This window comes from Eumetopias jubatus, unplaced genomic scaffold (assembly GCF_037043125.1).
Source record: "Eumetopias jubatus isolate StellerSeaLion01/CBP00866 unplaced genomic scaffold, mEumJub1_p1.0 scaffold_11, whole genome shotgun sequence".
In the NCBI taxonomy this organism is placed as follows: Eukaryota; Metazoa; Chordata; class Mammalia; order Carnivora; family Otariidae; genus Eumetopias; species Eumetopias jubatus.
Genome location: NW_028274817.1, coordinates 36,645,358 through 36,672,990, shown reverse-complemented (window position 1 = coordinate 36,672,990; position 27,633 = coordinate 36,645,358). Strand labels below are relative to the sequence as shown.

The 27,633-nt window shown below is 46.6% G+C and overlaps 1 protein-coding gene across 7 annotated transcripts in view; it reads left to right on the top strand.

The window, feature by feature from the left end:
* Positions 1-27,633, top strand: part of TMEM164 (transmembrane protein 164) — a 161,416-nt gene that overhangs the window by 95,021 nt on the left and 38,762 nt on the right. For all 7 annotated transcript variants that reach the window (XM_088028682.1, XM_088028685.1, XM_088028687.1 and 4 more), the window contains one exon: positions 2,157-2,223. In XM_088028682.1, coding sequence (XP_087884808.1) covers positions 2,157-2,223 — 67 coding nt within the window. The remainder of the gene's footprint in view (positions 1-2,156; positions 2,224-27,633) is intronic.

Sequence of the window (27,633 nt, the reverse complement as noted above, 5' to 3'; positions counted from 1 at the left end):
TTCCCTCTCCCAGGGTGAATGTTTAGGCTGTGGCTAAACAAGACTGTTTATGCCCAGAGCCTCCCTTAGGCAGGCCCAGGGATAAAGTTAGGTCAGGCCTGTAATGGCCATTAATGACCCCTGCTCTAGGCACTTGAGGCTTGAGCAAGAGTCTTCAGCAATCAGTTCTCAGAGCACGGAGTGCCCCCTGGAACGACCCTGTTGTAAAAGCATGGTAAGCTGGCCAGCCCTGGAGGCTGGAGTGACGTCACATTGGTGCTCGGGGACCATGATGGCTTGGCGTGGCCTCAGAGCATTCCCCCCTTGGTAACCCCCCTGAAAGCATATTATGCCTAGGCCAGGGGATGGATAAGATGGTAGAAAGACCCCTGAAGCCCAAAGGGAGGAAACAGGAGGCTCTCTGACTCTCCACCTGAGGTCACATTTGTGAGGGAGGGTGGCGGGGGGTTGGGCTCTGGTATCAGGCAGCAAGAGGGATATAAGAGTTTGGGGTCTCAAGTTAGATAAACCTGGGCTTGAATCTTGGCTCTTCTATCTTATGTGTGACATGAACCAGGCCGCTTTGCTTCTCTGAACTTGGTTTCCTCATCAACAAATGGGAAAAGTAATTGTACCTGTCTCAGAAGATGGCTGTAAAAATTAAGCGAGAGAACTTATGTAAAGCAGTTAATTAGATAACTTGCCCAGATTATGTTAAGTGCACATTATCATCATCCTTGTGGCATTGGTAGAAACGGGCAACAGTAATAAACAGACTGCGGGAAATGAGAACCATCCTTGGGGCTTCTGTGCTGTTCTCGTGGGTCTCCTTGTAATGTCTCTCAGTCTTAGGCACACATCTGTGAGCTTTGAGAGAATACCTAGAGTTCTTGAGGGCCTTCAAAGGGCGCCTGGGTAGCTCAGTCGGTTAAGTGTCTGCCTTGGGTTCAGGTCATGATCCCAGGGTCCTGGGATCGAGTTCCACGTTGGGTTTCCGGTGGGGAGTCTGCTTCTCCTTCTCCCTCTGCCTCTCCCCCCTGCTTGTGCGTGCACACTCTCTCTCCGTCTCTCTTTCTCTCAAATAAGTAAATAAAATCTTAAAAACAAAAACAAAAAGTATGGGCTGCTTTCCCCTTCAGAGCATGGGAAAAATCCTGGTATCTCAGGGCTGCTGTGTGAGTGTGTGTGAATGTGTGCTTGAGAGAGAGAGAGAGCTGACTCAGCAGTGGTTGTACCTGACGCATCAAATCCGCTTTTCTTCAGGAGGAAGTCTGTGTGTCATTCTTTTCTTCTCCCTCAGTTGTAAAGGACCATTTGCCTCGAATGATGAAAGAAGCTGCTGAAGTCCACCCTCAGTGATCTCTCAGGCAGAGTTGGTTCCTGACCTGGTTGTTCTTGAGTTACAAAGGGTTTCTAGCATATGCTTCAACAAGTCTGGTATTAGGAAATGATTTATTACCCGATGCTGGAGACCAGTGGTTTTCTTCTTCTGCTTCCTCCCCCCGCCCTTTTCCTTTTTTGTTTTGCCTTTAAGTCACAAAACCCAATCTGTAAAATCGATCAAAGCAAGCCTGGAAGGCTGCCACTTCTGCCATTCCCACCTCCTGCAGCAGCCCTGAAGACATTTCTAAGAAAGTCAGGGAACACAGTTGACAAAACACTGCAGTCAGCTGGCTGGTTTGACTCGCCTTTTCACGCCTAGGCCGCTGTTTGGGCGAAAGGATTGGACATGGCTGTGTAAATAAACAGCCATGTTACACGAAACAGGTACCCCAGTACTCTAATCACGGGGCACTCGCTTAGTGGAGCCCCTCTTTTCAACTGTCGCCTGAGCTGCGGCGGCTGACGCTGCTGATGGGGACCGACTGGACGTTTAGGGAGCACGGAGCTCATTATGTAATCAAGTGTCATAGCCAAAGTGTGTTCAGGGAGCATCTGGGGGATTTTTGAGGCAGCAGTCAGAACGTTTCATTAGTGCGGAATATGCCGCTTTAAATGGACTCTGCGCGCGCGCCAACTCCAGTGCCATTTTACACAGAGAGCCGCTTGTTTACATGGCCTCCCGTAGGGCAGGGCATGACTTGACACATTTTTGCCTGCCCGTGCAACAGAGTCTGAGTGTGACCTGGACTTTATCTTTTTTTTTTTTTTTTCTTTTTCTTTTTCTCCCCCTCCAGGCTCCAGATGCACATGCTGAATGGAGCGCTTCTAGCTCTGCTGTTTCCTGTGGTAAATACCCGGCTGGTAAGTTGCCTCTTGTAAGAATGTGCTGCCAACGTACAAACCAGTTATTTGCTCACTCCTTCAGTATCCAGAGCTTGCCCTCATCCTGCGCTTATGTACCCGTGTGAGCTTTAAAATACGTACATATTTCGTATTGCGGTTTGACATCGCCCTTCTCCGATGCAGGGGAGCTTGATAGGTAAGGGTGGGAGTGTCTGATGGAACTCTGGGGCTGCATCGAGAGTTCAGGCCAGAACCAGGAGAGACCAAAAAAAAACCTAAAGGAGCTCCTGAGAGGTTTGGGGGAGAGAAGGGGGAGGCAGGGAGCCCCATTTATTAGAGGTTTCCAGGTGTCCTAAGGGGCTCTAGTTTGGACTCAGCCGCATTGGCCCAGGAGAATCTGATGGGGAGCCTCAAAGCCTGTCTGCTTTGCCAAGGGCCCCATTGAGCAAGAATTAGTTTCTTTCCCGCATTTACCCAAACCCATAGGGCAGTCTGGGCCACCCCATACCCAGTGGCTAGCCAGTAGAATCCCACTGTAGCAGGGGGCTGGGTGGTAAATGAGCATAGAGAGAAGAAGGGGCTATAGGGCTGAGGTGGCAGGGCTCTGTCCTCAGACTCCCTCACGTGGCACTGGGGAGGGATTAGCCGGCCATGTTAGAAAGCACAGGAAAAGAAATCACCTGTAAAATCCCTCCTACTGCTTTCTATTTTCATGACTTAAATTTGCCTCATGCATTAAAGATCATAGTTTAAATCTCAAAATGATACTCCTTCCTCTCTGGATAGCATTTTATAGTTTACAAGGTCTTTTCACATGACAGCTGTGTGACGTAGATAAGGGCAAGCATTATGGCCTCTTGTTACAGAGGAAGACACTGACGTTCAGGGAGTTACACGAGTTCCAAGTGGCAGAGTTAGGAATGGAGAAGCCTCTAGATCCTATAAGTGCAGCAACACTTCACTCTCTCCAAAGACTTAGCCACAACCTCCCCACAAATACTCATGTATATCCCTATGATCATTATATGTTTCTAGGTGCCTATTGTACATCAATAGAAATTAAAAGAAAATACATTCATCTAAAGCTGTGATTTTGAACCCAGACTTAAAATTTTGCTCCAGGCTCACCTAGAGGTACTTAAAAAAGCAAAGCAAAACAAAACAAAACAGAAAACGATGAACAACAGCAATGGAAAACAAACCAACCAAAATGACTGATGCCCTGGCCCCTCCCTTGGAGTATCTGAACTCTTGATCTGTGACACAGCCTGGGTGGGCATAATGTTTTTTAAAAAGTGTTTCTAATGTGGCGCTGCAGTCGAGGACCACCAATTTTGTGCAGTGGCTCTGAAACTTAATGTCTGTCCATAGCAGTTCACCCGAGGAAATGGCTGAGGAATGAGGCTTGCTGGACCTCATCCCCAGAAGGTCTGATCAAGAGGATCTGGGATGATACCAGGAAATGAGCATTGGTAATAAGTCCCCAAGTAATGTCTACTGCTGGGGTCCTCAGACCCCTCTTGGAGAATCAACATCCTAGGTGATCGTAATTCCAAGTTACTCCAAGTGTGGGACTCCAGGTGAGGTCTGAGGACCAGCATCACGCGGGTGCTGCCTGTTAGAAAGGCAGAATTTGAGGCCCCACCTCCGACCTGCTGCAATGGAATCTGCATTTTAACAGGTGGCTTGGAGGGCCTCCCCTCTTCCTTCCAAGGAGCCCAAAGCATCTTGTAGATAGACCGTCGGACCTCCTGGGAGGTGGGGGGAATGCCAGGGTGGGAGAGGGCAGGCAGTATTGTCTCGGTCACGAGAGGCCAGGCACACTCGGTTCAGTGTTCCCCTGTGAACTGGGATCAGCAGACCCAGGCTGCTAACTTAGCTACCTTTGCTCCCCCTTCTGTATTCCCCACAATATGACTTGCCCGACTTCACCCTAGTCCTTCAGCAGAACTCCTGCTGTGCTCTCAGAGCTGCAGGGGAGAGTCCCCCAAGAATGGGGCAAAGCAAACACACTGAAAACAGATTCTTCCCTGGCTCAGGGATGTGGAGCCGCTCTGGAGGCGCAGTCTGCTCCCTGCCTGTGGAGGTCCTGGGCTGAGGCAGAGACCGGATCCCGTGCTGTCTCATCCCATCTGTCCGTTCGCCCTGTCACTGCTTTCTCAGATGAAAAGGTCGGGCAGATAAAAAGCTGCTCTCCTTCATTTTCAGGAGCTCTATCGGATTCCAGGAAGGGGCGGTGCACCAGAAAACTCCCCTCCCCTTCCCCACCCCCCCCACCCCCGGGGTTGTGGGGTGGCTCGTACAGTCAGTGACCCTGAGTCTGAGAGCTTCCAGCCCATGGCTCTGGCCCATCTCTGCCATCAGTTGAGGCAGATGTGGTTCCTCCAAACAGGTCACCTGCATCTCTCTTCCTAGTGCGACCTTCTCCCCAAGGAAAGCCAAATAGTCTTCTCCTTGCAGAACCCCTGAGCATCAGCAGATGTGATGATTCCCATTGTGTGAGCTTGAAAATAAAGCCCCCCCCCCCCCCCCCCCGCCCACCAGAGCCCATTCATACGCCTGAAGTCAGAACCCTGGTGGTGGTGAAGTTTTCCTTCAGCCACAGCGGCAGCAGCATCTCTGCACTAGGCTTGCTGACACTTCCAGAGTATTTACTGTGCGCCCGGTACTGTTCTAAATGCTCTATGTGGACTAATGTATTTGGTCCTCACCATAAACTTCTGAGGCAAGGCACTGATAATTATCCCCAAGATCAAGGTGCCAGCAGGGTTGGTTTTCCCTGAAGCCTCTCTCCTTGGCTTGCAGATGGCCGCCATTTTGATGCCTTTTCACATGGTCTTTTCTCTCTGCATGCACATCCCCAGTGCCTCTCTGTGTGTCCAGATTTCCTCCTGTAAGGACACTGGTCAGATTGGATTAGGGCCCACCTAATGGCCTCCTTTTAACTTAGTTCTTTAAAGGAGGTATTTCCAAATATAGTCACATTCTGAGATCAGGCCTTCAACATATGAATTTTGGTGGGGACATAATTCAGCCCCTAACAGCTTTCTACTCTGTACAAAAAACAATGTTTCTCTCTCCTCCCCTCTTTCCCTCCTTCCCTGCCTCCCTTCTTTCCTTCTCTTTCTTCCTCTCCCCTTCTTCCCCTTTCTCACGGCAGATTTGCTATTATAGTTGCTATAACACCTAATACTTTCTGAATACATATCAAGCTGTAGCCAGCCAGCTCATCAGGAATGTTCAAGAAACTTTCCTTAACACTGAAACTCCCTTGATGAGCTTAATGAGTGATTCCAATCAGTCTGGTAAATAATCTTGGTGCCCTTTTTTCTAAAATGAAGCTGAGAAAAGCTGAGGGTGATGGCTGCATTTGCATGTGTCTTGTCAACTGGCTTTGGCTTGGTTATTTTAAATGGTTGGGACCCCTCCTGGGCTACCTCTGGCCATTAGGACTTTTTGCTTTGCAACCCCTTAGTTGAGCTCAGACTGACTTAAAACAAGACACAGGAAGACAGGCAACTCCATCTTAAGCCTGATGATCCAGTTAGGTTGGAACTTAGCTTTTGACTTCTCTGTGCTCTTCCTTCTTGACCCTTTATATTTTTAATCTTCTTTTGTTGTTTTTCTGAGTAGTAATATGGAAGCAAGGAAAAGAAAATGAGCTGGTGTGTATGTCAGTAACACAGTCACACATACACTCACATATACAAGGACAGAGAAGGAGGGAGTTTTAGGAAATTGCCACTGTCAGCTAAGGGATTTGGGGTCATCAGTGCATTTCCATTTGCTGTGCTCTGTCCTGTGACTTACTGGCCCTGGGATTTGCAGACCAGCTAGGGAATGCCCGGGTCCCAGTTTCTCCTGGCTCTCCATCCTAGCAGCTGATAGCTTGGAGGAAGGAACATGTATACCAATGGCTCATATTACAAGGAAATGGTCTTTGCTGCCAGGATTCTGGAGAAGGTCTGTTTCTGGCTTCAGATGAAGTGTCTTGAGGGCGATTTTTCTTTTGCTCCTTGGAGGGAAGGAGAGGAAATGCATCATGGAACTATTGATTATTAGATTAGCAGGGAGCTAAAAGCTTGTCTGATCTCATCTCATCTTCTAGATGGGGTCCTTAGAAGCCAAGGTGGGTGCCCCTAAAATCCAGCTCTCCTGACTCAGACTTCAGAGCTCTTTTCCTGTTCTATGACTGGAGTTCAGGGCGAGTTTGAAAGCTGGTGAATCCAGATGCTGGAGTTGCTTCTTAGCTTCTGTGCATCTAAAAGAGTTGGGTCAAAGGTTTCTTTGAGAAGCTGAAGAAGACTGTAGAGCCTCTTCCCAGATAAATGCACAAACACAATTTTGCAGATAATTTCAGGAGACTATCACCTGCTGTCTCCCCCCCGCCCCGCCGCTGACCCCTAGCCCATCCGTGGAGCCCATGTTAAGATCCCCCACCCAAGCTGACAGTAGCTCATGGCTTGAAGAATCGATATGCTGCGTAGTTTATGAGCTCCTTGTTATAGCCATTGGCTTTGGGGCTAGTGGTGAGGCTGGGTTCCTTATCCATTGCCTGTGACTTAGCAAAATATATCTCTTCCAGGCCAAAACACCTTCTGGAAAGTAAAAGCCAAGAGGTGGGAGCTAAGTAGGCTGCCCATGGAACCTGGGTTACATACTAGATTTTCAGTTCCATCTCTTACCTTGCCAGGTTGATCTGGTCCCAGAGTGAGGCCCTGGGCATAAGCTGCATCCCCAGCCCTGTACCTTTTCTCCTCAAATGCCCATGAGAGTTCCTTCTGAATGCAGAGTGTTCTGAGCAAGGGAGAGTGGAGACAGAAAACAAACTTAAAACACCCTATTAGCCCCCTTCCCAGATTGAAGACTCTAGCCCGGCCTCTATTTGCGATTGCAGCCATCTGTCTTCTACGAGAATAATAAGAAGAAGAATGGTAATGATTCTTTTCATCAAGCTCCTTTCTTCTTCAAGGCCCAAAGCCTTGTGTTTATTATTATCTCATTATCAAAATTGCCCATTATTGTGCAACCCTGCTGATCTCTCATGTTAGTTCTTTCCCCCTCCGTTCCCATTCTTGCCCGTTTGCTCGGCTCCTGTACTGTTCGATGGTTCTCTTGGATGTCCCTAACTCTGAGACCGAGCGGAAGGGGTTAGTAATGATATTTTCATTACTGGGGCGGCTCCCCAGCTTTCACAGTCATTATCTTAATGTTCTCGACGTGCAACTTTGCCACTGGCACACCTCGTCCCCATGTGTGCCTCTTGGAAAACTTTGCTTTCACCAAGGCAAATAGGCTTGAGAAACTTACTCTTTGCTAACTGGCACAATTGAAATGTGCTAATTGACCTAGGAAAGTTATTTCTGTGACTGGCAAATTGAGCTATTTAAAAAACTTATAGTTTGGATTTTGGACCTCAACTGGGGACAGAATATCCCTTTGCTTTCCTGAGAGTACTTAAATTATGAAAAGCTTGGTTTCAGAAGAGGCCTTTGCTTTCTGGAGAATCGATGTGGGCAAAATTGTGCCTCGGATGTGGAGAAGAGTCTGGTGTTCCGGGGCCAAACTAAACCACATGCTAGGGACTGTTCTAGAATATGTCTGATCACCACCTTTATTTTAAGGTTAATCTTGGAGAATCTTCCATCCTCCATGAATCTATCCCAATCAAACAGTCCATCCAGACTTTTATTGAGCATGCTTTGGTTATGACGTATTGTGCTGTGTGCTGCAGAAACAGCCAGGGTTGTATTCCTGGCTCTCTAGGAACTTGCAGTTTAGTTAGAAAGATAAGGCATAAATTATGGCAGCATTAGAATTGAATCATGAAAAATGTATATCGCAAGGCAATTCAGGCTTAATTGCTAAATTGCAGTCGTTCCAAGTACTGAGATGGGAAGAGGATTAATGTTAGCATTTAGCAGGAGCCTACTGTGTGTCAGGTAATTTACATGTGTTATCATTTAACTTGCACAAGAACCCCATTTTACCTATGATGAAATTGGGGTTCAGAGAGCTTGAATGATTTGCTCAGCGTCACATGGTTTCTTTTTCTTCTTTTTTAAAAGATTTTATTTATTTATTTGAGAGAGAGAGAATGAGAGAGCGAGCGAGCATGAGAGGGGGGAGGGTCAGAGGGAGAAACAGACCCCGGGATCATGACCTGAGCCGAAGGCAGTCGCTTAACCAACTGAGCCACCCAGGCGTCCAAATTACATGGTTTCTAAAATGCTACAGCTAAACTCATGCACCCTGCACTCTAATACACTGTCTCCTGGAGAGACCGGTGGATTAAGTGGTCCAAAAAGTCTTCACAGAGAAATAAAGCCCCAGCTGAGCCTCGAAGGGTGATCAGACTATGCATGCAGTTGCAGACCAGCAAAGCGGTTCAACTAAGGGAGTGCCATGGCCGGGGCACGGGGGTAGGATACCGCACACTCATCACTGAGATTCTGAGGAGCAGGTTGGAGAATCATAATTCTGGTGGTGTGTGTAGACACCGTCACTTATTTGAAGGCCATCAGAAGATATCTACAACCCTGCTTCTGTTACGTTTTCTCACCCTTTATCATCATGTTTACATTCCTGTGCATTTCTTATCCTTCCCACCTCTACTGATAAGAATGCGTTACAGGTGGGGACGCCTGGGTGGCTCAGTCAGTTAAGTGTCTGCCTTTGGCTCAGGTCATGATCCCAGGACGAGTCCCGCATTGGGCTCCTTGCTCAGCAGGGAGCCTGCATCTCCCTCTGCCTGCCTCTCTCTCTCACTCTCTCTCTCTCTCTCTGACAAATAAATAAAATCTTAAAAAAAAAAGAATTCGTTACAGGTGGATGTGACTTCACAAACAGAAAAGCTCTTACACAAATATCTCATCCTAGTGTATTAAGAATATGGATGTCTGGGGAGGGGGGGGCGCCTGCGTGGCTCAGTCAGTCAGGCATCTGCCTCCAGCTCAGGTCATGATCCCAGAGTCCTGGGATCGAGTCCTGCATCGGGCCCCTTGCTCAGTGGGGAGCCTGCTTTTCCCTTCTCTTTCTGCCATTCCACCTGCTCGTGCGCTCTCTCTCTCTCTCTGAAAAATGAGTAAATTTTAAAAATCTTAAAAAAAAAAAAGAATATGGAAGTCGGGAGCAAGGGTATGGATGCAGGTTCATATCCTGGCTGTGCTACTCCCACGTGTGTGTGTGCGCATGCCCTTGCCTGTGTGTGTGTGTGTGTGTGTGTGTGTGTGTGTGTGTGTGTGTGTGTGTGTGTGTGTGTGTGTGTGTGTGTGTGTGTGTGTGTGTGTGTGTGTGTGCGCGCGCGCGCGCATGCGCGAAAAAGAGAGCAGGAACGAAAGAGGGAGAGGGAGGGAACTTGGCCAAGTTACTTAACTTCCGTGGACCACAGTTCTCCCATCTCTGAAATGAAGGTGATAGTAGTGCTTACCTCTTAAAGCTATCCTGAGGATTAAGTCATTAATATGGGTAAAGCATGCAGCCCAGCACCTGGCAAACAGGAAGCGCTCAATCAGTGTTAGCTGTTAGTTATTAGTCCGGGATCCTCACAGAAATCCTGTGAGGTGGAATTGGCATAACCGTTTTATAGATTGAGCCCTCCAAAGTTTTTTTTTTTTCTTTTAAAGATTTTATTCATTCACTTGAGAGAGAGAGACCAAGAGAGCACACAAGCAGGGGGAGAGGCAGAGGGAGAGGGAGAAGCAGTCTCCCCGCTGAGCCAGCCTGGAGCCCGATGTGGGGCTTGATCCCAGGACCCGGAGATCATGACCCGAGCCGAAGGCAGACGCCCAACCATCTGAGCCACCCAGGTGCCCGGAGCCCTCCCAAGTTTTAAGTAGCTTGTATAGGGACACAGAGACAGACCTGGCCTGAGAGCTTTGGTTCTTCTGATACAAAGCTCGTGGACTTCCTCCTCTCTCCTAATTCCTTAGATTGATTTTCAAGTATTGAGCCAAATCAGCTCTTTGTGGTAAATTTTATACAATACCCATTAGAGATTTGGGGGATTGATTATACTTTTAGGATTTTTTTTTAAATAAAAATAGGATATGCTCGGGCGCCTGGGTGGCTCAGTTGGTTAAGCGACTGCCTTTGGCTCGGGTCATGATCCCGGAGTCCCGGGATCGAGTCCCACATCGGGCTCCCTGCTCAGCGGGGAGTCTGCTTCTCCCTCTGACCCTACCCCCTCTTGGGCTCTCTCTCTCTCTCTCTCTCAAATAAATAAAATCTTTAAAAAAAATAGGACATGCTCATTGAAAAACCAGTAGGAATATAAAGAGAAAGCTAATTATTTTACCCACCAATGTTCAATCCTGCTCCCCCAGGGGTAAGTTGTGATAAGGGCTGGTGTATATCTCTACATTTTTCCTTTGCTCATAATTGGCATTACACTGTAAACATTGCTCCGGTGTATTTTCCTTTAACCTAACAGTAGGTAATCAGTAATCTTTGCAGATAATGGATGTAACTCATTCTTTTCTAATGGCTGCTTAGCACTCCGTAGTTCGGTTGGACTGTATATTCAGCCAGTCTCCTGGGTTCCCAGCACTACATCATAACTAGTCTCTGTGGGCAAGGATAGAGTCTTTTGTGGTGTCTGTCCCCTGTAAGACCTTGCACCTAGTATATGGTAAGTATCCACAGATAGAACAAATGAATTAGCCAATCTAAACCTCAGTCTTGCTCAGGGAAATCCCAGGGATCCCTCTCACACCTGTCCTGAGGTCTTGAGAGTGAAGACAGAGGGATGATAGATGACATTTTTCCCAGGTGAATTATTTTTTAAACCACTTAAAATAATGATGTTTTCCTGATTACAACAAAAGACATGTTTATGGGTGAACATTTGTGAAATACAGAAAAGTATAAGTGAAAAATAAAAATCACCACCAATGCAAAGGTGGTTATATTTCAATACCTTTGATTTTAAGGTTTTGTTTACTCATTTGAGAGAAAGAGTGAGAGAATGCGCAGGGAGAGGAGCAGAGAGAGAGGGAGAAGCAGACTCTATGCTGAGCAGGGAGCCAGACACAGGGTTCAATCCCAGGACCTTGAGATCATGACCTGAGCCAAAGGCGGACACCTAACCGACTGAGCCACCCAGGCGCCCCTTCTCAATACATTTAAAAAACAACAACAACAAAAAGCATGAGACGTTTGTGCCTTTGTCTTTACAAACGTATACATGTTTTATTTACAAAAGTGATACCCGTTCATAATGAAAAAAATAGAGAATACAGAGAAACACCAGAATAAAGCACATCTTTAACAGTTTAACAAACTGTTAAACATCGTTTGCTGCGTATTTTCAAAGTCTTCTGTCTCTGTGTGGATGTTAAGTGTTAGTCTGGTGTAGGGGTTACAAGTGCCGACCCTAGAGCCACCCCGTCTGGGGTTTTGTGGCAGGCTCCTCTGCCTTTAGCCATGTGATCTTGCAAAAGTTCACTCACTTCTGTGAACTCATTTTCTTATCTATAAAATGGTGCCCAGGTGAATGGAGATAATGTGTGGTAAGCACTTCGAGGAGTGCCTGGTACATAGCATCAAATGCTGTTGCTGTTACTGGTATTCCCAATATTATCTTAGAAATCGAGGGGCGTTCCTGTGGGCCTGTGCTTTTTGTGGTGTTCCTCCTCAGTACTTTGCCCCCCCCCCCAAGCTGTTGTGTGATGGTGAAGTAAAGGGGGCTTTGTTTCTGAATTAGCCATGCTGACCAAGATTAAAATTCCTTGGCAGACTTCCTTTTCCACACTAACAGCACCTTTGTTTGTTGCATTTGTTTCAAAGACAGCCTGTTTGCTTTGAGAACTGGCCAGCTCGCTCTCCTCCATTCTGACAGGTGAATTAGGCCCCCTCCCGGTTTTTCTTCTCATTTGAAGAAAATGTCCAGACCTTTGGGTTTGCCAGTGAAGCCCATGCCCTTCAGCCCATGGAGGGAGGGGCCGCAGTGAGCGAGAATACCAGGCAGTAGCCTTTTTGCCTCCAGAGCTTGTTGGTTCTCTGCCTTTGTTTCATTTTCTTGAAATGAGATTAGAAGGGCCAGCCTCCAGCAGTTGTAACCGATGCTTTTCATCCAACCTTGAGCCATTAACACCAAGCAGTATATCTTTATGCAATAAAAGCCTTATCTGGTGGGTGAGAGCACTCTCTCCAGTCTGTGGACCAGTTGTTCTTATGTTTTTAAATTTTATTTATTTGAGAGGGAGAGTGAGCAAGGGCACAAGTGGGGGGGGGGGGGGCGGTGCAGAGGAAGAGGGAGAAGCAGACCCCCCTGCTGAGCAGGGAGCCTGATGCGGGGCTCAATCCCATCATGACCTGAGTCGAAGGCAGACACTTAAGCGACTGAGGCACCCAGGTGCTCCTGTGGATCAGTTGTTCTTAACCCTGGCTGCATAGTTAGAAACACCAGAGCCAATTTAAAAACATACCCATTTTCAAAAAGCACCCCAGGTAATTCCGATGTGCAGCTCTGCTGTGCATCCTATTCCAGTCCCAACCTGCTGCTGAGTGGCACCTGGCACTTTGAACAAGGTAATGTCACTTCATTGAGGTCCCTGTTTCCTCATTTGTCAAATGGGATTAGTAATATCTGCTCTCTCTACCTCACAGATAGGTTATAAAGAAGAGATAACCGATAACAAAAGATAACAAAGAGGTAGCAAAGAGCTTTGGAAAGTTATAAGCACTACACAAATGAGTATTTGCCTGTTAGCTCCCCCTTCAGTCACTTTTTTTAGGGGGGTTTACTGAGGAGGTAATTCACATACCATAAATCTATCCTTTTAAAATGTACAATTCAATGTTTTTAGTGTATCCTCAGAGTTGTGCAGTCATCACCACTATATTTAATTTTAGAACATTGTCATCATCCCCAAAAGCAGCATTGCTTTTATTTATTTATTTATTTATTTATTGTTGATAAGGAAACATTTTTCTCCACCCTTCAATATTCTTCTGGCTGGTCTAAGAATTAAATTGACACAAGACGATTAACAGGAGAAAAAAATTCCTTTGTACATAGAGAGGTCCCATAAATATGGGACCTAAGAAGTGACCAAGAGGCAGCTTTTATACTTTTTAGACAAAGAAACAATAAATTTAAGAGGAATTAACAAGACAAAGAAAACTTATGTTTGAGAGCTTTAATTTGTAAGGAATTCTAAACAGAATTTGGGCTGGGGTAGTAAATTACTAAAAGTGATAAGCTGTGTTTATTTATATAGGCTTCTTTGGCCCTGGATTCATTGCCTGCGCTGATAAGGAAGTCTCTCTCCTTTCTGGTGCAGGGAAGGTAGCTTTCACATGGAAACTGTATTTCCTGCTTTCTGGAGACAAAAGGCGGAACATCAGCGTTTACTTGCACTGGCTGTTTCTTAAGTAATTATAACTTAAAATAATCATTATGCCACCATGGCATATCTTGGGGCAGCTGCCCTGGGCCCCCAGTACCCATTCGTGGTGTCTCTCTGTTCTCCCCTCTCCAGGATCTTGCCACTGCTAATCGACTTTCTATCGATGGATTTGCCTATTCTGGACATTTCATTTAATTGAAATCATATGACATGTGGGTTTTTCTGAATGACTTCTTTCGTTCAACATAAATTTTCAAGTTCATCCATTGTTGTTGTTGCATGTATCAGTACTTCATTCTTTTTTTATGGGTGAATAATACTCCTTTGTATGATATACCACATTTTGTTTATTCATTTATCCACTGATGGCCATTTAGGTTGTTTCTACCTTTTGGCCATTGTGGATAATGCCACGGTGAACATTTTTGTAAAAGTATCTGTTTGAATGTCAGCTTTTGGGTAGATATCTAGAAGTGGAATTGCTGGATTATATGGTAACTCTGTTTTTTAACCTTTTGAGGAGCTGCCCGATTGTTCTCCAAAGTGGCTATACAGTTTTGTATTCCTACCAGCAGTGTACGAGGGTTCCAGTTTCTCTGCATTCTCACCAACACTTTGTATTGTTGGACCTTTTTTATTATAAGCATCCTAGTGGGTGTGAAGTGATGTCTCGCTGTAGATTTGATTTGCATTTCCCTGATGATGAATGATGTTGAACACCTTATCATGTACTTATTGACCACTTGTATGTCTTCTCTCAGGAAATGTCTTTTCAAATTCTTTCCCATTTTTTGTGGGGTTATTTGTTTTTTATTGCTTTGACAGTTTTTATGTATTTTGGATACTAGACTCTTATCAGATATGCGATTTGAAATATTTTCTTCCATTCTGTGGGTTGTCTTTGAATTTTATTTATGGTAATCCTTTGAAGCACAAAATCTTTAAACTCTGATGAAGTGAAATCTCTAATTTTTCCTCGGCTACTTGTGATTTTGGTATCCCAAGAAACTATTGCCTAATCCACTGCCATGAAGTCTTATGACTGTTTTCTCATCAGAGTTTCATGGCGTTAGCTCTTTCATTTAGGTCTATGATCCATTTCAAGTTAATTTTTATCTGTAGTGTGAGGAAGGGGTCCAACTTCATTCTTTCGCATATGGACATCTAGTTGTCCTGGCACCATTTGTTGAAATGTCTTGGAACCCTTGTCAAAACTCATTCAAAAATAAAAGTAAGGGTTTATTTCTGGGCCATCAGTTCTGTCCCATTGATGTCTGTGTCTCTCCTTATGCCAGCACCACACTGTCTTGATTATTGTAGCTTTGTAGAAAGCTTTGAAACTGGAAAGTGTGAGTCCTCCAGATTTGTTCGTCTTTTTCAAGATGATTTTGGCCATTCTGGTGCCCTGCATTTCCATATGAATTTCAGGATCATCTTGTCAATTTCTGCAAAGCAGTCAGAGGTGTAGCATTGAATGTAGATCAGTTTGAAGAATATTGCTCTCTTAATATTAAGCCCTCCAGACTGTGAGCACAGGATGTGTTCTATCTATGTATTTAGGTCTTCGATGATGTTTTGTAGTTTTTAGAGTATAGGTTTTACCCTTCTTTTGTTATATCTGTTCTTATGTATTTTCTTCCTCTTTTTTAAAAAAAAGATTTTATTTATTTGGGGGAGAGAGAGAACAAGAGAGAGCATGAGCAGGGCAGAAGGAGAGGGAGAAGCAGGTTCCCCGCTGAGTAGGGAGCCTGACACGGGGCTCCATTCCAGGGCCCTAAGATCATGATCTGAGCCCAAGGCAGATGCTTAACCGCATGAGCCACCCAGGTGCCCCTATGTTTTATTCTTTTTAATGGTATTACAAATGGAATTGTTAATTTCATTTTCAGATTGCTCTTTGCTACTCTAGAAATACAGTTCATCTTTTCTGAATTGATCTTCTATCCTGCAACCTTCTGGAACTCATTTATTACTGCTAATATTTTTGTCTGTGTGTGGATTTTTCAGGTTTTTTTTTTAATAGATAAGGTCATGTCATCTGCAAATAGAGATAGTTGTACTTCTCCTTTCCCATCTGGACGCCTTGTATTTGTTCTTCTTGCTCAGTGGCCCTGGCTGGAACCTTTAGTACAGTGTTTTTGTTTTGTTTTGTTTTGTTTTTGTTTTTGTTTTCAAAAGATTTTATGTATTTATTTGACAGAGAGAGACCCAGCGAGAGAGGGAACACAAGCAGGGGGAGAGGGAGAGGGAGAAGCAGGCTTCCCATGGAGTAGGGAAGCCCGATGTGGGTCTCGACCCCAGCACCCTGGGATCATGACCTGAGCCAAAGGCAGACACTTAACGACTGAGCCACCCAGGCGCCCCTAGTACAGTGTTGAATAGAAGTGGCAAAAGTGGACATCCTTGTCTTTTCTCATCTTAGGGGGAAAGCATCAGTCTTTCATCATCGAGTATGATTTTAACTGTGGGTTTTTCACAGATGCGCTTATCAGGTTGAGGAGGTTTCTTCAGTGACCTTTAACAAATGTTTACTATTCGAGAACTGTGGGTGGTAGGATATCGCTTATTGTGGAGTTACTTAGTCATTCAAAGTTTGGAATTGCTTTGGGTGAGAAAATGTCACTTAGTCCCAGGGGAGGCATTGCAGTACTTCAGGGGCTGAGAGTCATCTACATTCAAATTAGAATATGGAAGCTTAAGCATATTTGAAAGAACACATAAAGCTAATAGAGTTTCTCTTAAATTACAGTGATACTGCATTGCCCTGAGAGAATTAAAGGCAAATAAAAGGATACTTCAGTGCTGGCATATATATAGTAGCTTATGAAGTAGTAGCTGGTTATGGAATAGCTCATTTGCTTAGGGTAGGTATATTAGTCAGTTCAGACCGCCATAACAAATGTAAATGTCTCTTATAAAGGGTAACTTACTCCATTTTTAGACTTGCTTTTGTGTCTGCAGGTTTCTTCAAAATAACCGGCTTAGAATAACCAATTTGCCAAAGAGGCATATCTTGTGGTGGCAAAATTTGTTCCCCTAACAGAAGCAAAGATATTAAGCAATCCACCTGAAGGCACTGAGCTAGTGAGTGGCCAGCTTGCAAGTTAGAACCCATGTTTCTGTTTCCAAAGCCCATTCTCTTTCCACTACACCGCCCCACCTTCCATATGGTATCCCAAGTCCTTGACACTCAAAGTGTGGTCCACCGGCGGCAGAATTGGCCTCCCCTGGGAACTTAGTAGAAATTCAGTCTTGGGACCCATCCTAGACCTATAGTCTATGTTTTAGCAAGATCTCCTGGGGATTGGTGTGCACGGGAAATTTTCAGAAGGCCTGGGAAGCAAGATTGAGAGGACGCAAGTGATCGATAGTGCACAGAGGAACAAAGGCAGCTCAGTCCTACTCGGCTCTCGTTCTGCTACTATTCTGTCCTTTAAGGAGACCTATCTTCCAGCAGGGGTGGGGGGGCATATATGGTAAAAATGATCAGGGACCCAGCTGTTGTAACTGAGGCCTAAACTATAGGGCTTGGCAAGAATTGAGGTATTTTGCACTTTACAGCATGGAAGTTGTACCTCAACAAAAAAGAAAGTAGAAAATTAGGACCTGAAATCCTAAAATCCACTGCAGGTAAATTTTACAATTCACAGAGCATAAATAGGTGAGGAAAGTAAAGTTGAAATCGCCATTTTGATTTTTGAAAGGAGCAAAGGTTAAATACTGGGAGTTCTAGATCTAAGAGATACCCATTTGGAACAGCCTCCAGCCAAATTGAGAAACATTGTATGAGGCAGTTGGTCTCTGGCCACATGGAACAGGACCAGGAGCCAGCGTAGGCTCCCCAAAATACATTATTGTGAAACTTACCATGTTTTGTTTTGATAGGATTACTCCAATGTTAATTAGGGGAAGCCAGAGTATAATCTGGATGTTGGTAAGTCATTTTCCCAAGAACTAAGCTAGACAAGCTAGGGAGAACGAAGGTCTCGGTAATGGCCAGTGTGCAGTTAGCTGGCTTCATGGTTTGTTGAACTAATTTAAGGGGTTGATGGCAACTCAGATCAAGGCACAGATGTCTCCCCAAAGGGTCAGATTTGCTTGTGTCCCAAAGCTGGGAAAAATGGCTATGTTGGGCGACAGTTTCAATATTCCAAAACATCCTGAAAGGTAGCACCTGAGGAACAGAAAGGAAATTTTTTAGGAGTCAAGGTACAACTCAAATATTTGCTTCAAAAAATCAACTGGATCCTAGCCCTTTCGAGCTTGGGAGGCCCTGAGAAATTCAGGTAATCTAACTATGTCATATTGCACATGATAGAGCCCAGAAATCGTATGGCCAGTGAGCGACAGCTTTATGACCGGAACTCAGGTCTTCTGACTCCCAGACCAGTGCTCTTTCTGCCTCCCCTGTTGCATAAGTACCGAATGGAATGCTCAGTGTGTGTGTGGGGGGGGGAGGGGGGGTAGCTGGGTGGACAGCTGTGGGCACCAGCGGGGTATCCTACCATTTAACTCATTCTGACACTGCCTGGAGGTAGTATCAGATCCCACAGGTTAAGGGCTCAGTCCTATGGGACTGCCCCCATTTCTGATGCCAATCACAAGTCCAGCTTGTCACCTGTGCTTCCAACTGACTGGCTGTAAATCGGAGGTTCGCATGACCCCCTCCCCAGGTTCGATGAACTTGGTAGAGCGGCTCACGGAAGTCAGAAACATTGACTGATGTTTATCAGTTTATTAGAAAGGATCTTTGAAGGGCAGCCAGATGAAGAGGTATATAGGGTAGAGTTCAGAAGGGTCCTAAGCACAGGAGCCTCTGTTCCCATGGAAGCAGGGTGTGCCCTTCACCTGACATCTGAACGTATTCACCAGCTGGGAAGCTCATCAACTTTTGTTGTTCAAGAGTTTTTATTACAGAGCCCGATGCGTAGCCACCCTTTCCCAGAGGTCAGTGGGCATGGCTGAACATCCCCCCGCCCCATCGCTTTCTGGTGACTGGCCCCATCCTGAGGCCCTGGTTCCCAGGGCAGTCATAGGCTTAAAGCTCCACCTCGTGGGGTCTGGCCAACCACCCTGCAGCTGGGCATGAGGTCTGGGGGCACAAGGCAGGTGTGTCCTGTGGTGGTGTTGTCCTTTGAATTATCACCCACCCCACCCCCGTCTTCTGAGGCAGCATTGCTGTGTGGGGCCTGTTCCAGGCATCAGCTGAAAGCGTTTTAATAAAAATGGAACCCAAAGGAGGAATGATAAGGTATCTGATTTTAACCCGAAGTGAGAGAACACCAGATGTTTCATTCTGTCTGAAGGTTCGAGGGAGGAAAAGCAATTAGCAGCTGCTACTGATTTAGCAGCAGACACCTGCTAAATGAAAATCTGTAAAACTGGCCAGCCTTTGGCACCAGAAGTGCATACGCTGCTTCTCAGACATTTCTGGAAATTGTAAATTATGTTGGCCCAAAATAGGTTGCGGGTGGCAGGGGGGCGAGTGGGCTCTAGAGAAGCGAAACGTGTCTGTATAGACCAGGATCGTGTTATTCTGAGATGACAGCAACTTAAAATGGCTCCTTGGTGGGCAAATGGAAAGGAAGAGAAGAGAAGGAATCTTTCAGAAGCTGCCTGGTTACTCCCTGCTTCTCACCTGACTCATAGGCCGTCCCCTGGGGTCCATTCTGTAGGGGCAGAGCGCAGGCTGACAGAGGGGTCGGGGGAGTCCTGCTTCACTTCCTCTTGCTGATCCGGAGCACACCTCTCCCCTCTACCAAGGACAGTGAGTTTCCAAGCATGAGGAACTCTCAACTGTGGGCTCCCAGCAGCTCCTACCCTGTGATGGTGACAGACTGTTGGCTCGGGGAGCCATCTGGACATCTTCTGCTGAGCTTGGGCTTTGCTTTGGCTTGGAAAGAGGCCTATCTATGGCTTTCTGCTTTCCGGAATTCTCTTCCAAGTAGACATTAACTACCGTTTTCCCCCATCATGTTCCCGAGGCCTACACTGAGACACAAACAGTGGGGACAGGAATTCGTGGAGAGGGCTCTGGGGAATCTGTGTATGTGTTGGAGGGCTGGGAGGACACAAAGTTCTATATGGGGTCGGTGTTCAAGATGTGACTGATTATGAAGAGGCCGGTTTGTCATTGGTCTAGATGGTGTCGAAAGAATCGGGCCACTTCCATTTGGGCCTCATGCTACGTTCACTGCATGCAACTGTTGTTTCTCAGTTTCCAAACTAGGCCAGAGGTCAGTTGCAACTTGGGCCAGAGGGAATGGGCCCTGTCTGGAGAGGAGTGATGGCCCCTTTCCCGTGGAACAAGGGCCAGGGGGCGCTGGTGGCACATGCGTGGCCAGAGCTGTCCTGAGAAAATATCACCTCGAACTTGATCCTGGAAGGGTGTTTAAATGTCCCTCAAGACCCAACTCCTGATGCCAGAGGTGGGAACCAAGAGAAGATTCTTTTTCTTCTTGAACCGAGTAGGCCATTAGGCGAGAATTGTCATTCGAGATCCGTTTGAATTTGGAAGGGTGGTGGGAGATCTGAGATCCCTACTCTCCAGCCAGGATTGGGGGAGCTCCACCTTCTCTGGTCTGTTCCCCTGATAGACCTCATTCCCATCCATCAGTTTCAGTAAGTAGAATTAACCACAGCCCAACGCTGTATCCCGTGACATATCCTGTGACAACAGCCTCCTCTAGAGAGAGATCTCCAGGGACCCTGTCTATGACCCGAGTGCCCAAGGGGCGCTCATGGCTGTATTCTATCTTCCGTTGAGTATTGCCAGGAATAGAAGTCTGGGTCTTGTTTTCCAGCCTTCTGCGGTAGTGTCCTTATTGTTGGGAGCAGTCAGGAGGACATTCTAATTCTCTTCGTGGGTTTGGCCATCTGTCTGTCCTCGGTGCTCTCCTGCCATATCTCTGAATTGGGTTGATAAATACCTACTAATATGTCTGTCTAGTATTGTGCCAAGTTCTGTGAGGTATCAGGAAGCCCATTTAACCCTTCATGTGGCCAACATGAGCCCTTGGAATACAGATTTCGACCATCTTTGGATTCATGAGTACTTCAGCATTTAGAGTGAATTGGGTGTAAGACCATAAAATTCATATCTTGTTCGTAATAGTTGATACATAGCAGGTGCTCAATAAATATTTGTTGATTGAACGAATGAAGGAATGAATGAATGGGTCGGTGTCTGGGGGATCATGAAGGTAGATTCCAGCGTTGATTAGTTCCCATGGCAGTATAATTAGAATCTTCCAGGTCTGGGCTCACACGGTGGGGGTGGAAGACAGGACATTTCAATAGCAGGGGATCAAACCGTCATGGACTTGAGTCATTTGTAAATCAAGTTTCAAAGTCAAGGGCTGCCTCTGTACTATAAGGGGCCTCAGCACACATCAAGGTAAGGTAGGTCAAGAGGTCAAGAACGTGAACTCTGGAGTTAAGACTGCCTGGCTTATATCCTGGCTCTGTAACTAACCTTGGGGCAGTCGCTTCATCTCTATGCTTCAGTGACCTCTTCTGAAAAGGGGGGATTATAACAATGATCTGATATAGTTGTTATAAGTATTTGTTAATACATATCAAGTACTTAGGACAATGCCTGGCAGAGAAGTACTACGTACCATTAATTATTAATTACGATTATTGTTCTCACTATCTTTATTGTTGTTTTGAACATTAGTCATATCTCTGTCCCTATCAGTACATTTTCCAGGGAATTACCAGTCATTTCTATGAGAAACTATTCTGAGTTTCACACCTACCACTTAGACTTTTGGAGCCTGGCCTACTAGTATTTCTCCAAGGATAGGTTAAATGCTCTGGATAGGTAATCCAGATTACCTTAGGGAGCTTTATTAAAGTATAGAATGCTGGGCCTCATCCAGGTCCAAGGAAGATTCTTCCTCTAAAAATCTGATGAAAATAAAGAATCTGCGTGTTCTCTGTGTGTTGGATTAGCCAGGAGCTGCTGTGAGTCAAAGTTTTTTATCCTCCAGTGCTGGTAGAAAACGTAGGAGCAGGTGTGGAGCCTGAAAAGAGCTAGAGAAACAGAAGAGAAGACCAGAAGTAAGGAGAGAAGTGAGCAGAGTCTACTCATGTTAGGAGGTGGTCAAGTGCCATCTCTGGTGGCGTCCAGGGGACCTGTGACGTTCACCTTCCTTTGATTTAGAGATTCATGAACCTGGCTCATGCTTGTAGCAGAGGTGACGAGCCTGGTCAGGGGGAGATGTGAGAGACAGCAGGGCGGAGAGGCCTGTCTTACAAATGGCTGTCTGGCCCACTGGCTACCTTCAAGCAAGGGCCCCCAAAGAGTAGAATCCTAAGCACACTCCCTGCTCAGTTGGCAGGGGGTGGTGGGCTGGGTGCTGAGTGCCCTTGAGCGGTTTTGACTGGGCTAAGAACCAAGTCTCAGATGCCTTTGTCGCCTTCTCTGCTCTCGTGCTAATGTGGGGTTGGTCTTATTTCAAGCCATCTTATGCTCAAGTCCTTTGAAGGCACTAAAATATAGACAGATGGTACCACAGGCTACCTGGGCCAACTAGGGACTGGAAGTTAGCGCCTGTCCTCACATACGTCTCGCTCTACGTGGCTTACATAATCTGGGTGGAATCTGTGACCCAAGTCAGGGGAGATGATGCCTTGGTCCTGTCAGGGGTACAGAAGGCCCTCGTGGAGCCCCTTGTCACACCACCTAAGCCAAGAAGGCCCAGCCCCCTGGGTAAGCCATTCTGCAGGCACGGTTTGGCCTCCACACCCAGCTTGTTGTCTTTTGACTTGCAGCCACCCTGGCTCCTCTACAGGCCTTTTGAACAGTCTCTTTCCTTAGCCTTTCCTTGGAGTTCTCTGGAGAGAGCTACACAAATATTTACTTTCCCTCCTTGAGTAAAGAGTCAAGTAATGTGTTCAGGGCTGGACTTGCAGGTCCCGAAGTACCTTCTTGGGTACTCAAAGCTTCTCTCCTTTTTCCACATGAAATTCCAGCTTTGGCTCAGTCTGAAGAAGGAGTAAATGTGGATTTAGTGACTTCCGGGCCCCCTGGGGTCCTCTTTAATGCCTAGTGCGTGTTTCACGGTAACTCAGTAGGGTAATGCCTTCAGGTTGCGTAGTAGACCCCATTCCTTTTCTGTCAGGGGAACAGCCTGGAGTATAGAAAGAAAACCGTGGTCAAGATCATGCATTCCGGAGTAAGGTGTCCTGGATTCCCATCCTGGCTTGGCCATTTAATGAGCCTTGAGACCTGGGGCAAGTTATTTGATTTAACCCCCACCCCCTTTTCTTTCTAAACCCACCTGGGGTGCCCACAACTGCGGTAATCGTATTTATAATCCTTAACTCCTAGCAGACTCCGCCATTGGTCCATGCATGGCCTGCTTTAATTTTCTTCACGGGTGCATTTATTTATTTATGCATAACGTAATAAGGAGTTGCTATGCACCCAACCCAAGAACCAGCCACATTGATAATACAGACATAAGCTGTATGTACTTCCTCCATTCTGCTCCCTGCCTCCTTACCCACCTTGACAGAACCACTAACCTGAATTTTGGTTATTATTCCTTTGCTGTTTTTGAAAAGCTTTATCTTTCTCTCTCATATGTACATAGGAACATAGGAACATATATATATATAACATATTATATATAATATACATATATATGTTCCTACATAAGATATTATTTCATTTTAGTTGTTCTTTACCCTGATAAAAATATTATGTTGTATATTTTAGTTGTTTTTTTTTTTTTTTTTGAACCTCATGAAAATGTTGTTATGTTGTATATAGTCTTCTGGGGTTTGCTTGTTTTCTTCAACATTATATTACTAAGATTCATCCCTGTTACTTAGTATAACTCTATAGTTACATTTTCATTGTGGCGTAGCATTCTGTTCTATGAATAGGCCACAATGTCTTTCCCCATTCTCCTTGAGATGGGCCTCTGGTCGTTCCTAGTACCTTGCTATTCTAAGAAAACCTCTCTGCATCTCGATTTCCTCCTCTTAAAACTGGAGAAGAGCAACAGGAACTACGTCATAAGTGTGTTAGGAAGATGGAAGGAGTTCACAGTTGTGAAGTGCTTTAGTACAGGGCCTGGCTCAATAGTATATGGTGGATCAGGGTCTTCATTTGCTTTTGCTTGGGCTGTCATGACGGATACCGTAGACTGGGTGGCTTAAACAATAGAAACTTATTTCCTCATAGTTTGGGGGGCCAGAAGTCTAAGATCAAGGTGTCAGTAGTGTCCGTTTCTTTTGAGGGCCTCTCTCTTTGGCTTGTAGATTATGGTCTTCTTCGGCTGTCTTCCTGTGGTCTTTCCTCTGCGTCTCTGTGTCTTAATTTCCTCTTTTTGTGAGGACAGCAGGCATTAAGCTAGACCCCACCCATTGGACCTCATTTTATCCTAATTTCCTCTTGAAGGGCCCTGTCTCCAAAGACAGTCTCATTCCGAGGTACTGGGGGTTAGGACTTCAACATACGAACTGGGTTGCAGTGGGGCGGGGGAACGGGATGGAGGGAGGACAGAATTCAGCCCATAAAAGTTAGTAAGTATACACCATTATGAGCATCATTGTCTTCCTCCTCCACCTTGCCCTAATTCCTAAGTCCTAACTCCCCTCCTAAGTAATTCCTGAGTCTGTTCGAGGTAGGAGAAGAAGAGCTAGTGGGTATCATTTTCATCTTGGATAAAGGGAATAGCTAAGTGAGGCCTTGCAGCATACGTGATGGCTCACTGGCCCCGGATGGCCGCTTCATGTAAGTTCTGTTACGGGCTCGCGTGGCCGCGGCAGGCAGCTCTGGGTTGCTGTATCTCGTACCCCAAAAGGCACTTCCTCAAGTAGCTGGGCTACCAGAGCGGACAGCATCTTTCACGTGTCGAAAATCTTTTGTTCTGACACTAGGGAGCTGGCTGGGGGCAGTTGGCTGACAACCACAACTCTGTTCTGCTCTCCTGAGGGCTCTGAGCACCAAGGAGGAAGTCAGGAGCAGCACTGATGGGGTTTGGACTCCAAAACGGAGGACCGATCTCCCCTCCCCCAGCCGTCACTCACCAGTCCCTCTCTCCACAGCAGACCACGAGAGTAAGATGGAATGCCCTGTACCTGGTAGGGCTATGGGCAGCTGTGTTTGCTGGGGCCAGGGGTGGGCTCACAGGGGAAGATACAGTGAGAGCAAAGGGTTTTGGCGGGGGGGTGAGGGGGTGGTCTATAGGCCCTCCCCCCACGCCCATTACATTACGTGTTCTTTTCTTTACATGCGTAGATACTCTGAGAGAGGGGGTTTGTAGAAACTAGAAAAATTCACACTAATCATCCCTAATAGCTAATAGGGCGGGGACTGTGTCTTTATCATTGCCGTATATCCAGAGCCAGGCATATTCCCTGCCACCTAGTAGTGTCTCAGTAAGTGTGTGTGGTTTTTTTTTCTTTCTTTCTATTGATTGGATGAAAGTAAGAATAGGACTGTCATGGGTAAGAAGATGAGAGTGCTACTGACATTCCTTTGAGAAATAAGTAAGTCTCCAGGGAGAAACTTTCACCTAGGGTGGGCCCAAAGAATGAATCACATTGGGAAGCTAAAAGTTATCCTTGGTCGTCACCTGATAAGTACACTGATGCGTGACTTAGGGCTATGGGGAAGGCCCAGACTCCACCATCTTTTGCCGGAGGCTCTTGCTAACACAGGATGACGAGGTAAAAAGAGCTCCAGCTTTTGACCCAGAGAGGCCTGGCATTAAGTCTTAGTGGCTGGAGGGGCGCCTGGATGGCTCAGTCGGTTAGGTGTCTGCCTTCAGCTCAGGTCATCATCACAGGGTCCTGGGATCGAGCCCCACATCAGGCTCCCTGCTCGGCGGGGAGTCTGCTTCTCCCTCTCCCTTTGCCCCTCCCCCTGCTCCTTCTCTCTCTTTTGCTCACTCTCTCACTCTGTCAAATAAAAAAAAAAAAAAAAGTCTTATTGGCTGGAATTGAAATCTTGCCTTTACCACTTACTGGCTGGATTAATACTGAAGAGGAGGAGGGTGCCAACCACTAATGTTGTGCACATAGCGTATGCCAGCACTGGGCCAAGAACCCTGCATGCACTACCTCACCTAATTTCACCGCAACTTGATGCAATAGGCATCATTATCATTCCCGTTTTACAAATGAGCCAGGTGGAGCTCAGCAAGACTAAGGGATTGGCCCAAAAGTACAGTGCAACCAAATGATGGAGCTAGAATTTCAATCTTAGCAGCCTGACTCTAGGCTGGACATATTTGGAAGTCATCAGTATCCAGATGGCATTTAGAGCCAGGAGCCTGGATAAGATGATCTAGTGAGTGAGAGTAGCTAGAAAAGAGAGCCAAGGACTTGATTCTGGGCCCCTCCACTATGAGGGACAGAAGGAAGGTCCAGTAAAGGGGGTTGAGAAGGGGAGTCACTGAGGTCGGGGAAGAACAGAGAGTGGCATTCTAGAAGCTGAGTGCAGAAAGTGTTTTAAGGACGAGAGCATGATCACCTGCATAAAAGCTGCTGAGGGGTCAAGGAAGATGAGGCCCGAAAATTGGTCAGGACCAGCATGTTGCTGACTGCACAAGGTGCCGAAGATCTTCCTGACACCCTGGCATGGGGATGAAGAAGGGGTGGCTATTTAAAGTTCGTACAAAGAAGTCACATGGGCTAGGGGGACGGGGGCCAAGGGTGTTTCTTCCGATGAGAGAGATTATAACTTACTTGTTTTCTGAGGGGAATGATCCAGTGGAAAAAAGGGATGGTTGCTGGTGTGACATCCTTGGGTCGGCAAGAAAGGATAGAATCTAGCGCACAAATGAGGGGACTAGCCCGGGCCTGCAGTGTGGTGGTTCCTGAAGAGCAGCAGAAGAAAAGGCAGCTGTGGGGACGGGTTCAGAGAGGAGGGAAATGCGGAGGTGGGAACTTGTGGATGTTCTTTTTCCTGTTGCTCCTTCCCCCCCCCCCCCAAAATGGAACAGGAAGCCGAATCATCGGCCTGGGGCGGATGGGGGAAGGTTTGAGGAAAGTGGGATCCGTTGTGAAATAGTTGTCCGGGAGCGAGGAGAGTGAACGGATTTGGGAATGTAGACAGATGATAGGGTAGCATTAAGGGCCAGCTCCCAATTTGCTGTCATGAATTTAAAGGGTCAACCGCATAGCTTTGTATTTTGCTCTGGCCACGCTCGCTCGCCCCAGGGGTAGGGACATGAGGGCAGAGAGTCCAATTTTACCAGCAATGTGGCTTTGCAAGGCAGGTAGGATGGAGGAGGGGAGAGTGTTCGGAGGGTTGAGAATACGGCAGAGGGACTGACGGGCAAGTATGGAAGCGAGGACGGCAGGTCAGTGAGGGGCAGTAAAAAGGTGGCAGGATCAGTGGACCAGAGGTGCCAGTGAAGTTGGAAGACGGATAGGAGGCGGGTGAGTTGGCCCGGTAGGAGGTGGCAGTTGGAGAGTGGGGTGCATGACAGGCTAGCGCTAACTATTGAGAACACATGAATTTTGACATGGGAGTGTTGGAAAGAAATGGCAAGGGAGGCAGGAGGCACCGTCTTCAAGGACGAAGGGGAATGCCCGGGGAGAGGGCCTGTAGGTGACTGCGGTAGGAAGAGTGGTGGGTGGCAGAGGCCAAGGGCCTTGAAATCAGGGGAGTGGTAAGGAAGGAAGCAGAGAGAATGGTCAGGGAAGCGCCAGCAATGTAGAAGCAGCAGAGGGGAGCAGACAGGACCCCCTCCTGGCCCCGTGGCACAAGGCAACATGGCAGGCAAACCACCCAGTACTTGAGAGGGCTGTAGGGATGGCAGCATCCTCAGAGGGGAAGGGAACCAGGTTTTCGTTAGAGCAAGAAGGTGAAGGGACTGTTCAGAGGACAGTTTGAGGATAGAGGGGATTTTGCTGATGAAGAGTCAGTGGGTTCCAGAGGGTAGGCTGCCCAAGTTTCTAGAACTGAGGGAAGGTGGCAGATGAGGTCAGATTAGGGGGAGGGGGTTAGAATTCAGGTGTTGGGTGGTGACCTGGGAGTTTAAGGCTTCTTTTTTTTTTTAATATTTTATTGATTGATTTAGAGCACAGCAAGTGCACACACAAGGCAGGG